Source organism: Apteryx rowi, unplaced genomic scaffold, assembly GCF_003343035.1.
Source record: "Apteryx rowi isolate R43461 unplaced genomic scaffold, aptRow1 scaffold_109, whole genome shotgun sequence".
Taxonomy (NCBI): domain Eukaryota; kingdom Metazoa; phylum Chordata; class Aves; order Apterygiformes; family Apterygidae; genus Apteryx; species Apteryx rowi.
The window spans coordinates 2,165,559-2,178,963 of NW_020447297.1; the positions used below are offsets into that span (position 1 = coordinate 2,165,559).

The 13,405-nt window shown below is 36.9% G+C and overlaps 1 protein-coding gene across 9 annotated transcripts in view; it reads left to right on the forward strand.

Moving 5' to 3' along the window:
• NKTR (natural killer cell triggering receptor) overlaps positions 1-13,152 on the forward strand; it is a 45,338-nt gene extending 32,186 nt beyond the window's left edge. For 7 of the 9 annotated variants that reach the window (XM_026072054.1, XM_026072062.1, XM_026072089.1 and 4 more), the window contains 6 exons: positions 3,401-3,546; positions 4,554-7,508; positions 7,753-7,848; positions 8,174-8,233; positions 8,816-8,914; positions 10,597-13,152. In XM_026072054.1, the coding sequence (XP_025927839.1) occupies positions 3,401-3,546; positions 4,554-7,508; positions 7,753-7,848; positions 8,174-8,233; positions 8,816-8,914; positions 10,597-10,675 (3,435 nt within the window). In that variant the 3' untranslated portion in view covers positions 10,676-13,152. The remainder of the gene's footprint in view (positions 1-3,400; positions 3,547-4,553; positions 7,509-7,752; positions 7,849-8,173; positions 8,234-8,815; positions 8,915-10,596) is intronic. The other 2 variants (XM_026072069.1, XM_026072079.1) reach the window with 1 other exon arrangement.
• The last annotated feature ends 253 nt before the right edge of the window (positions 13,153-13,405 follow it).

The window sequence follows — 13,405 nt, forward strand, 5'->3', positions numbered from 1 at the left end:
TTTTTTTTTTTTTTTTTCAGTCTACACTGTGTTTTTCAGTAGAAGAAGGTGAAAGTAAGAATATTTTTCTTAAATGTGCATTTGTTTCTGGTGTATTTCAAATGTAGAATACCATGAGTGAGCATATTCCTCCCCTTAAGAACACTTTCATGGGTCAGTTTAGCAGGTGGCATTTGGGTAGCCATAACCTGTAGAAGACTTGATGCTGCAGAATCAACTTTGCAAGTGAGAGTCCTCAGGTACACCTACTGGCATAGCTTAAGACACTTTTCATTAGAAGGGGCTTAACTTAGACTCCCCAAAGCATGCTTTTCTTATGTGATAGTCACTGAGATTGTGGAATGCCTTTCAGCTGGTTCCTGTGACATGAAGATTTTAAGCCACAAAATTAATGGTTTAGATGGCTCTAACATGGAACAAGGAATTTCCAGTGTTTGGACCTCATCTGAGAGCCTCCTCGTCCCTTATTTGCTAGCCTTGACATTAAATATGATAGCTGTCCTCAGAGGCTGTGCCTCTGTGTCCACCTTTCTGCATCTGACAGCTTTCATTTGTATTTGACAGTTGTGATAATCCACAGAGGGAAACCTTTGAAATTGAAAGTTCTGGTTTTTGTTTTTTACGAAAAGAAAACCTTCTAAAAAATTAGCTTAAAGTTACAAGAGTCACAGAATGGCTGAGGTTGGAAGAGACCTTTACAGATCATCTAGGCCACCCCCCCTGCTCAAGCTGCTGCACCTAGAACAGGCTGCCCAGCACGGTGTCCAGACAGTTTTTGAATATCTCCAAGTTTGGAGACTCCACAACCTCTCTGAGCAACCTATCCCAGTGCTCAGTCACCCTCACAGAAGAGAAGTGTTTTCTGACGTTCAGCTGGAATTTCCTGTGTTTCAGTTTTTGTCTGTTGACTCTCGTCCTGTTGCTGGGCACCACTGAGAAGAGTCTGGCCCTGACCTCTTGACACCATCCCATCAGCTATTTCTAAATGTTAAGAGCCTCCCTCAGTCTTCTCTTCTCCAGGCTGAACAGTTCCAGCTCTCTCAGTGTTTTCTCATATGAAAGAGGCTCCAGTCCCTTCATCATCTTAGTGGCCCTTTGCTGGACTCGCTCCAGTAGCTCCATGTCTCTCTTGTACTGGGGAGCCCAGCACTGGACACAGCACTCCAGATGTGGCCTCAGCAGGGCTGAGTAGAGGGGCAGGATCACCTCCCTCCACATGCTGGCAATGCTCTGTCTAATGCACCCCAGGATACCATTGGCCTTCTTGGCCACAGGGACACATTGCTGGCTCATGGTTAACCTGGTGTCCACCAGCACTCCCAGGTCCTTGTCTGCAGAGCTGCTCTCCTGCAGGTCGGTCCCCAACCTGTACTGGTGCATGGGGTTATTCCTCCCCGGGTGCAGCACTCTGCACTTGCCTTTGCTGAGCTTCCTGAGGTTCCTGTTTTCCCATCTCTCCAGCCTGCCAAGGTCCCTCTGAATGGCAGCACAGCCCTCTGGTGTATCATCCACTCCTCTCAGTTTTGTATCATCAGCAAACTTGCTGAGGGTGCATTAGGGGCCATCATCCAGGTTGTTGATGAATAAGTTGAACAGGATTGGACCCAGTGTTGACCCTGAGATACACTGCTAGTTACTGGCCTCCAAATAGACTTTGTGCCACTTATCGGAACCCTCTGAGCTCTGCTGTTCAGCCAGTTTTCAGTCCAGTTTTGGACTGAAAGTCTGCTCATCTAGTCTGCCCTTCCTGAGCTTGCCTATGAGGATGTTATGGGAGACAGTGTCAAAAGCTTTGCTGAAGTCAAGGTAGACAACATCCACTGCTCTCCCCTCATCTACCCAGCCAGTTATTCCATCATAGAAGGGTATCAGGTTGGTGAAGCATGATTTCCCCTTGGTGAATCCATGCTGATTACTCCTGATCACCTTGCCCTTCCTGTGCTTAGAAATTGTATCCAGGATTAGCTGCTCCATCACCTTTCCAGGGATTGAGATGAGGCTGACTGGCCTGTAGTTCCCTGAAAGTTAAGTGGAATTGGCTTTTGCAGGGGTTTGGGGTATCTATGTCTTGTTTTTCCTAATTTGGGTACCTTCTTGGCAAAATTAAGAATGAAAACCGATAATATCAGAAATGATTTAGAGCTAGCAATTAGTTAAAGTAACACATTTTCTACCATATCTAGTGGTCTGTTTAGCAACAGTTTCTATCCAGGGCCAACTGGTTTGATATTGAAGGTACTCATCTGTAGTTTTGAATTCTCTCAGATTCTGAAAGCAAAAGAATCTATAGTACAATCTGAAAAAATTAGAGAGGTCCTTGAATAACCTGTTATATGCTGTTCATCTGTGAAAGGTGTAATTTGAGGGTGTTTTTTGTTTTGTTTGTTTGTTTTTAAGTAGTCATTGCTTTACTCAAAGGATAGGGAAGTTGCAAGTCTCTGTGGCAGGTTTTCTTTATAATGTTTTATATAAACAGATGACTCTTCAGTTCACTACAGGCAGAAGTACTTAATTCTATATAAACTAATACAAGGATCTTTACATTTTTGTTCTAGTGGACAGTCTTGGTTTTTTCAAACATTACTTGCTTTATAAATGGCTTAAAGTAATTGAGTAAAATCCAGACATTCCTCTTCTTTTGTTAATTGAGTCAAGGAGCATTTAATTTCCTCGTACAAGTTATCTAAGTGTGTTTCCAACTGGGTAATGGAAAATAAAGAGTTAGTAATACTAAAGTTTGTTCTGCTGCTGCACACATAGCTCTTATTGCCTACTTGATTGCTGCGCCTAAATATCAATTTTTAGCATGAAGCTTCCTTTGCATTTTTGTGAGACCTTTTTTGCTTGGAGGAGGTCTTGAACTGGATGCACATTCCTGAAGGGGTGAACAGCAGTTACTTTTGAAACAGAGCTTGGCTTTACATGTACAAGCAGCTAAGTGTCTGTTAACTGTGAAGTGAGACTTCTGTGCTTTAATAGCCTGAAGAAAAATTGGTTAATTATCTGCAGTGATTGTGTTACTCCAGAACATGTTATGTAAAGGGAATCCATGGCCATCTTGATCACGATCAATTCTTCCCTTCCCATTTTGAAAAGATGGGATAGCTGTCCCTTCTCTACTTTGGGCTTTGAGAAATGACCTCACAGTATGAAAAGATACAGTTAGCCCTGTAATCCTGTTTCAAATGTGTGGGATATGCATATCAAAAGTGGTTATTTTTGGCACGAAATTCAAAACTTACATGTTCTTTGTGGATTTTATGTGGAAATAACTGGATGAAGTTGTCTGGCTAGTGTTATGAAGATGCATGCAAAATCTGTAAAAGAAGCACCAGATATTTTCTATATTATTCAGTCTCCTTTGAAATAAATATATAATTATCCTTCTCTGTTTTCATAGCGATATCACACCCCACCTCGGTCACGGTCATGTTCTGAATCCGAAGATGATGAGAGTAGTGAGACCCCTCCCCACTGGAAAGAGGAAATGCAGAGATTAAGAACATATAGACCACCTAGTGGAGAAAAGTGGAGTAAAGGCGATAAGTAAGATCCATAATACAAATTTAAGTGTCTTGGTTTTTACACAGGCTTTAATAACTTATGCAGATGTACCTTGTCATTCTTGTTGTTTACAAAAAAAAAAAGTAAAAGGATCTTTGTAGCTAACATATTCCATTTTAAATTCAGAACATTAGAAATTGAAAACTTTCTTAAAACCTTTCTACTTTGCTGGTATAACAGCAGCTGAACACATGCTGAAAAGTGTCAGAATGGTTGGTTTCTGATAGTGCCATCTTAGGCACTTATTTAAGAAGAAACCTGTCCAGTCGCCTGTCACTTTTTATTGTGCTAGTGATGTCAAATTTCCTTTAGCTTCAAACTTGGTTATCTGGTTTCTTTGGATACCGAATAAGACTGCTGAATCTACCATTTCTATATCAAGTTTTAGTTATTTGTTCTTTCTACAGTTAGAAACTCTCCACTGGAAGTCAGCCTCTCCAGAACTTCTGATGACTTGATGATAAACATGAGCTTGTATCAAAGTATGATGGTTAAAACCCAAGGGCAGAACTGAAGGATATTATATACAATGATTATTGAATAATTGCAAATGTTTGTCATAAACCACTTCAATGAACTGAAGAAACTCAGTATATAATGTATTGCAACACACCAGCTAAAAGAATACTAAATAAGATGATATTATTAAATTTAAACATGGTTTATGAATCCCATAACTGCAGAGGTATAATTTTGTGGACTAAGTCAAAATCTCTTTACACTGGTTCTACAGTATGCAAAATTTGCTGATGTTGGATAACTCATCTCTTACAGACAAGATATAGCCCTCTCGATAGTGTTGTAATTCCGTATCTTAAAATGAGTGCAACAAGCCTAGTCAAAACACAGTTGTCTGTTACCAAATACACAGCTTTTTTATACTTTTTAAACTTTATTAATTGCCTGGAGGAGGAAAAAAAAAAGTTGTCTTGAATTTTTTTTTTTAAGAATTTCTGCTTAGTGGGATTTGTTGTTTGTTTATTTTTAAGGTTGAGTGACCCATGTACAAGCAGATGGGATGAAAGGAGTGCATCCCGGAGATCGAGATCTTGGTCACATAACGGCTATTCTGATCTAAATACTGTGAGATATTCTAGCCATCACAAAAAACACAGAAAAGAGAAAAAGAAAATGAAACATAAAAAGAAATCTAAAAAGCAAAAGCATTTCAAGAAGCACAAGCAAACTAAAAAAAAGAAAACATCACCATCATCAGATGTAGAATCCTCTCATTCCTTTCTCAGGAGGACAAAATCATCTTGTAATCGTGAGAGGAAATCTCGTTCTTCTTCATTGTCTTCTAGACGTTCATCTAGAAGAGACTGGTCTAAATCTGACAAAGAAGATCAGAGTTCATCAACTTTATCAAGCAGAGAGACTCGGTCATACTACAGATCCAGGTCAAGGTCCAGATCTAGATCTAAATCAAGATCTTATTCCCCAGGAAGTTCTAGATCAAGATCAGCCTCTAAATCATCACGTTCTCGAAGTAGATCAAGATCAAGTTCTACCTCTAGGCATCAAAAGACAGTTTCCAATTCACCACGAAATATTTCAGCACGATTAAATGAAAATAAGTTGAACAAGACTACTGACCCTGTAAGAGCAGTTATACTACCGAGTGATAAAGTTGTTGTACCGCCTGTTGTCCCAGAAAACCTCCCTGTTATACCCTTAAGTGATAGCCCGCCACCTTCAAGGTGGAAACCTGGGCAGAAACCATGGAAACCATCTTATGAGCGAATTCAGGAAATGAAAGCTAAAACAACCCATCTAATGCCTGCACAAACTAATTATAATTTAGTAATTGCTAAAGAGGCTAATATTTCTTCCTCCTACCGTAAGCGACAAAGGAGTTCAGATAGTGATCGAAGTGGTTATTCCAAATATCATAGTGATAGAAGCTCAGATAGTTGGCTGAGATCAAGAAGCAGGTCCTCTCGAAGCAGGTCATACTCAAGATCTTATACGAGATCAAGAAGTCCATCTAGCTCAAGAACAAAATCCCGTTCTTCTGGCAGATCGGCATCACCGAGTAAATACCGCAGTGACAGGTCAGGTTATAGTGAGTCAACATCTTATTATTCCCTTAGTAGTGATGATAGACACAGAAACAAAAGAAAATCTGCATCCAGGGAGCAAAACACTCGGTCCCTTAAAATAAGGCAAGAAACTAGCTCTGAAGGTACTCTCCATTATAAAGGTACTAAAGACTATGATGAATCTTCTCAAGGATTAAGAGAGAGTGACAGTTTATCATCTTCAGACTTTTCTACTGATAGTGAGCCTTCTGTCAAAATAAAAGTAGTCCAAGAAAAAGAAGGTCATTTTCAATTAGAAGGAGATGCCCAGAAGCAAGATAAAAATAACTTAAGTTCTGAGAGAGGAGAGGAAAAATTGAAGTGTGAACGAGATACTGATCATTCAAAAAAGAAAACTGTTAAGGAGAAATCTTCTGGGCAATTTAGAGGTGGTGCAAAAACTAAACGAAAATCCTATTCAGGTAGTAAATGGGACTCCGAGTCAAATTCAGAACGAGGAGATGCTAGGCATAACAGAGGAGATTCCAGACCCTCATCTGGTAAAGAGGAAGGAGAGGCCTCATCAGGATCTGATACAGAGCTTAGTGTTACCAAAAGGACAAAAACAAAATCAAATTCTTCAGAAGGTTTTCTGGATTCTGATTGTACTTGGAAGATGAGCAAACAGCAGTTGTCCTCTTCTGAATCCGAGAGTTCTCATTCTAGCTCAACAAATATTAGAGGAAAGTCAAAAAAACACAAACATGGATCGAAAAAAACACTTAAAAAATCACATTCCAAAAAAGCAAAAGAAAAATCAAAAGGGAAAAAAGAGAAGAAACACAAAGTTCAGAAAAGAAAAGAAATGTTTCATTGGCAGCCCCCGCTTGAGTTTGGTGAAGAAGATGAGGATGACATAAATGAAAAGCCAGTTACCAAGGATGATAAAAAAGAAAAGCAGCTTATCAGAGACATAAAAGATAAAAAACAAGACACTTATGAAAATGATGATATACTCAAAGATATCATGGGAAATGGTGAAAAGTCTTGTATGGAGGAAAACTTCTTAGGTAAAAACACTACATGTGATACCTCACCAGATCACAGTAACCTTAATAAAGATAGCATTGAACCAGACACTTCAACCAGTACTTTAAACTCAGGTATAAATGTGACTGCTTCCAAGAATGAGATTAAACATACTGAAGAAAGTAATCAGAATGGATTGGAAGATGTTATTCAGACAGATGACAACATGGAAATTTGTACTCCAGATCGTAACTCACCAGGGAAGGTGGTCGTGGACATTTTGTCTCCTGTCATCCTTGATACTAAACCCCAGACTTTAAGTGTTAGTTTGAACAAAGATGTACAGGTTGAGACCCCTGAACCAGATGCTGTCAAACTAGGAAACAATATTTTAGACTTGATTAATATCAAAGAAGAAAAAGAAGTAGGAAGACAAGAAAATAATTCTGTCCCAGTGTCTAGTGCTAAAGACAGCAGTTTAAAAAATGAAATAACTGAAAATACACAAAGTAACATGGTAGATAATAAATGGAAGCCTTTGCAAGGTGTTGGCAATTTACAGCCAGCTACTGTTAGTACTGCCACAGAAGTTAAGAATGCAGTTTCAGCTCCAGAGCCAAAGCCAACAGGTTTAAGAATTGAAATAAAAGCTAAGAATAAAGTAAGGCCTGGATCTCTGTTTGATGAAGTTAGAAAAACGGCACGGCTCAATCGAAGGCCAAGGAACCAAGAAAGTTCTAGTGAAGAAGAATCTCCAAGTAGAGATGACAATAGCCCGTCCAGGAGTCTTAGTAGGTCACGAAGTAAATCTGAATCTAAATCCAGACACAGAACAAGATCCATATCTTATAGTCACTCAAGAAGTCGATCACGAAGTTCTACATATTCGTATAGGTAAGACACTTGCAGCTTTGTTCTCACAGCCCACCATGTTAACTTGAAGGTTCCCATATTTTTAAAGCATGTTTTTCTTTCCCGAGTCATGTTTTTCTTTTAAACAGCACTGTATTTTTTAGCAACTATGGAATAAATATTAAGCTTAAAAGATAAACCTTTATGCTGCTTCCTGTTTTCTACTGCTCTTTGCTTTAGTTATATTCCAGTATGTGCTTTTTTTAAGGTTGTTTATCAATTATAGGTCAAGAAGCTATACAAGAAGCCGAAGCAGAGGGTGGTATAGTAGAGATCGGTCAAGAAGTCGAAGTAGTTCTTACCACAGTTATAAGAGTCGCAGGTAAGCTTCTCGCACTGGAGACAGCTGCATAATACACCATAATCCTAATAAATCAGGCACAGGAATTTGATGCTCGAGTCTCCAAGTGAGTTGGAAATATGTTGTGCTTAGCTATGCATACTGTAGACTGAGGCCTCTATTTGAACTGCACAAGTGAGAAGAGTCAGTTTTTTGAATTTCCTGTTACTGAGAGTAATTTTGTTTAATGTTTTGCAATATGGGTAAGGAATTCTGAGCAAAACATGTTCCTTTCCCTCCATTCCCTATTCAGCACTTACTTTTGATTTAACTTAAAATGTCTATATGTGTGTTTTTTGTTTGTCAGTCGAAGCTATAGTAGAAGTAGATCCAGAAGTAGTTCTTACGGTCATCGCAGTCGATCCAGGTATGGATTGTGTTTCTATACTGACTCTGAAATAAATGTACTTTATAAAAATATCTTACTGTAACAACGCCCCTTTGTTTGTGATATTTACAAATACATGTCATAGCAGTAAAATCAAAACAAAATTAACACAAGTGAGATTCTTTTAGAAGTTGAAAATAAGCAAATCATCCTGGTATTACAGTGTTAGGAGATGATATGAGATAAAGGGGAAGGTATTTACTGTTATTTATTGTTACTGTGTGAGTTATAAATAGAATCACTTTGTTTTCAAGAGTATTAGCAAACAAGTTGTTTACCTAATATGCAATTCACAGAGAAAATAAAAAACCTTAAATGCTTAGTAAGTCTCTTCTAGTTTAATAAATTTGAGTTTATTCTTACTGTTGTTTTGAAGATACTTGTATTTAAACTTCTTTAAAATGTAAAATTATCCTGTTTGCCAAATCCTTCAAGAGTAATTTCTATATAGCAACTCATATGTTTTCATATGAATGTCTTTAAAGCACACATTTAAAAATTAATGGCATTTTAGTTAAGGAATTGTAAATCTACAATGACTTCCTTCTTCCTTTAATAAAGTAGGTCATACACTTATGATAGTTACTACAGTAGAAGTCGAAGTAGAAGTAAGAGGAGTGACAGCTATCGAAGATCTAGAAGTTATGACAGACGATCCAGGTATGTTATTTACTAGCATGATTCTATGCAAAAGAATTTGCTAAGTATATACTTAAGTTTACAAAGGCTAACATTTTTTCCCCAAGAACAAAAATATATTTTTATCAAAAGGTGTAAATAAAAAAAATAAATCATGTTTGAGTGAGGGTGACTAAATCAGGATATCTGACATACGAAATTGTGAGTGTGGAAGAAACTAGGGGAAGAAAGAGTTGAAAAGACACCCACACATTATCCTCTCTTATTTAGTTCATTGTGTGTACATTCACATAAGTTCAAAATAAGCACTTTTTTAAAAATGTTGCTTTTGATTTAAATCTTGGGAGCTACTTCCTTGTATGATTAAAAAGCACTTAAAATTTTTATGTGCCCTGTTATGGCTTAAAGGCTACTTGGTATGCCAGGAATCCCACTGGACGGTGAATTCTTCTTGGCTAGACTGCAAAAATAGATTTAAAAAAAAAAAAAACCCTACTGGAAGGGAAACAAAAAATTTGTGTTATCTAGAATTAACTTTTAACTTCCTAGAACATGTTTCAGAAGAATTTTTATCTGCAAATCCAGTACATTGCTGATATCACTGTTTATACTGTTTTCCATAGTATAAATTTAGGATAAATTATCCTTCACGCTACAAGGGAGTTACCACAGCTGTCAGCGGGCATGTTTCACAAAGATCCAAAGTGGAATATGTTCTTTATGCAATGAATAAACTTCAGTGATGATTCATTTTTTACCTTTTAACATGTCCCTTATTACTCAGTGGTAAATCAGCCAGATCTGTAACACCACTGTTAATTTTTGTGCTCTGCTGTCCTCATACTCTTTCTTTCACAACTTTGTACCAACTCAAAGCATTTCTCCCCCGCCCATCTTCCCCATCTAGTTCCGACAGTAAGACAACTTTCATCATGTATTTGAGGGGAAATTAATGAGATTAATGGAAAGTGTGGGAAGAGACATACAAAATCATTGTTTTAGGATATTGGGAAGCTTCAGAGGAACAATGCTGGATTATGGTATGCTCATCCTTCATCTAGAAAACTGTCCTTACAGGTGTGAGATTAGATAATTTCTAATAAAAGTTTATTCTGTATAATCTGAATATGTCCTGTGACTTGTCTGAAACCACCTGGACTGTATCTTGATGCTTGGCCAGGTGCTGAGCTTGGGATTCTTTTGGTCTGGATAAGCCAAAACATTTTAATCTGCTATTTCCACCCTCCACACGTGCTCACACACTTCTGTTGTTCTGGAGCCTAATTCGATAGACACTTCTTCACACTTAAAATTGCAATATATAAAATAAGGAATTGTGGGATCATTTGAGAAGCATTTGCAATATAAAACTATATTTTTAGAATATACTTTTTGGTCAGCTGTTAGTATTTACCAGAACTTAGTTATTGTGAATGGCTGAAGCTGTATTGAAGAAATCAAGAAATTTTGTAGTTACAATCGCAGTCTGTCTTCAGTTGTACAGGGATTTCATCATGTAAATATAATGATTATTTTAATTTTGAGTGTCCTTTAATGCATATTTCAGTTACATAACGTGATCCTATAAAAGACTGTTTTCTTCTTGTCTCGTGTCTGTCGCTTGACAGTTTTTTGACATGATTAAAATTTTGAATTTGAAGTGCAAAATACAATTTTGAGGCATTTTAATCTTTTCTGTGCAGATCTTATGGCTCTGACAGTGAAAGCGATCGCAGCTACTCTAACAATCGAAGTCCCAGTGAAAGCAGCAGATATAGCTGAAAATGTTTCTTTGACGATGGAAAGTGTATTTAAGAATTTTGTCAGTGTTGTGTAAAAACAAACAAAAAAGCTGTTTCGACAGTGCCGCAGGTGAAGTTGAAGGGAGTTTACCGAGTGAGCCGAAACTTTTACCATTTAGCAGTGAACTCATTTGACTGACTGCATACCTATGGAGAGGAGGACTGAGCTCAACTCAACTGTTTTTATGTCAAACGTGACTTTTACAAAATAAGAAAGAGTTTTGTTTCCTTGAATCAGATTTTTCCAAGCCATGAATGACACTTATGTGAATTTGCTGACACCGCTTTTTCTGGGTGCAGCAGTCTGTACTGTCTTGAAGTATCTTTATATAAACACCATAGGGCTTTCTGCCTGTTCCTATTAAATATATGCTAGCAACTATAAAACTGTGAAGAAAACTTCTTACAAAGGCTGCCGTTTCTAGTTTATTAAAATGCCTTTTTTTTTTTTTTATGCTGGAAGATCGGTTCCATGCCATCTTGTTTATTGACTGTAACATTATATCGTGTGTATATATATAACAGCTAGGTGATGAAAGCAAAGACTGCCACTCTGTCTTAATTCTTATTGTACTGTGATACTACGGAAGTCTCCTGAAAAGGATGAGATTACTACACACCATAGGTATTGTAAAACTGATGAGCAGCGAGAAAGTGTAACGAGTCAGTTTTGATCTTAATATCCAACTTGTCTAAACTCGAATGTTTTAAAGTGAATTTTGTGATGAATAACGATGTTCTTAAGAGTTTAAAAAGCATTGCTAAACGGTCCTATTTCAATTCAAATTACAGTGCTTGGCATACTTCAACAGAGTTTGAAGTTGACTTGTAAACTGTTGAGTATATCATGAGTTTGAAAACACTTTTTAAACACTTAAGCAAAAATAATTTTTGAGAAAATAAACCATAATGGTTCCTTTATAAAAATGTCTGTAGATGTATCCCATTTGCCACAGGGAATATCATTGTGCAGATATTGAGTTATATATTATTAAAGCGATATGACTATAAAAATACTGACATGCCTGGTAAACAGCATGGATAGTACTTTCAAAGTAAACTTTAATACCAAAAATGACTCCACGCTACAGATGAATGGTTTGCGAAAGTGTTGTTTTAAAGCTGAAGAGCATTGACAGATTTTTGCAATATTCTAATTCAGTTAATTACAAATGATTTGTAAAGTTTTTTTCAGTGTTTAGGAAGTTGTATACTAAGAAGCAGGGGTTTTTTTTCTAATGGCATAATGTACCCTGGAAGTGGGGTCTATAGTGGGGGAAAAAAACAGACTAGCTAATAGCTTTATTAGAGCTAATGAGTACAGTTGTATTATAATAGCTTTCATTACTGACTTTCTGTAATGTCTTGAGATGCTTTAGTTTTCTCAAGTGTTTTGAAATAGTGAAAATAAGGGTTTTCTTTTTGTTGTTGTTTTATTTTTTTCAATTTCATCAGGACCTGGGAGCTTTGAAAAGTAAAAGTGGTCATTTCTTGCTTCAACATCAGTTCATACTATCTTTTTGATTGAATTAAATACCAAAAATTAGGTTTTGGTGCCCTTCTGAAACACGCAAAGAAAGCTCAAAATAAATTTTGGGAACTTAAGGATGCCCTGTGTCTATGTCTGTGAAAAGCTACTTAAGACATTTGCATGCAGGGTCCTAAAACTGACATAATTGTCATGGCTATTCCACTTTCCAAAAGAAACCAAATAAAGGATCTGTATGTGCTCCTTCTGGACTTAAACCCTTTCTTACTCTTATAATTCAATGAAAAAGTGTGCGCATGTAGTCCTTTTAAATCACTAACTTGTAAATTCCTTATAAATGTACTTAATGTTAAAAAGCATTACTCAAGTCAGTATACATTTATAGACTTATTTCTAACAGCGTAGCAGCCATTTCAGAGTATTGAATAAATATTTCATTGCTAACTCAAGATAATGTTTGTCTCAGCTTCATAGTTCTAAGGGCAAAAGTAACTTCTTTTTCCCCTTATTGAGAGCATAGCAGTAGTGGGCTAGTGGTGTAACACAGTGTACAAAATATAAGCATTGCCATTCAACTTTACCTTTTAAAAAAAAAAAAAAAATTTGCTCCAAAATCTGATTTTGCCATGTTTCAGATCAGAATTGATTTTTTTTTTTTAAAGGCTGGGAAAATATAGTGAAATAGAAATACTGTTAATAATTGTAGTTGTCCAAACTTTTATTGCAATGTTACCAATGCCTATTTCATATCTTGAATTACAAGCTTTATAAAGGAAATCGCTCTGGTAGATGGTTGGGGAGGGACGGGGGGGACTATTTTTTACGTAGTGAAATTATGTTAAATTGTTCTTCAAATAGAAGATGCACCACTGAGCGGGTTTTCTAATGTTGTTGGTCTATGTTTTTGCAATTTTGTTATTCCAAAGTAGCTGCTGTTTGTAAAATAAACTTTTGTATATATCTGCGAATGCTGTTTTCTCTACCTTTGGAAAAATCCCTTTCTGCTTGAGAGAAACTTAGAGAAAATTAAAAATATACTTCAGTTTCTGTATCCACTTTTGTCCCTTGCAAGACTACAACTTGTCCTTCCTTCTCCTGACCTACATAGAAAATAATTCCTCTGCAAGACTCTGCGCTAGGTTTACATAATAGTCATAGGAGGAACAAATATTTTGAAATTTCCAAGTGATTTGAGGTCTCGCCATTTCCTCAAGATACATA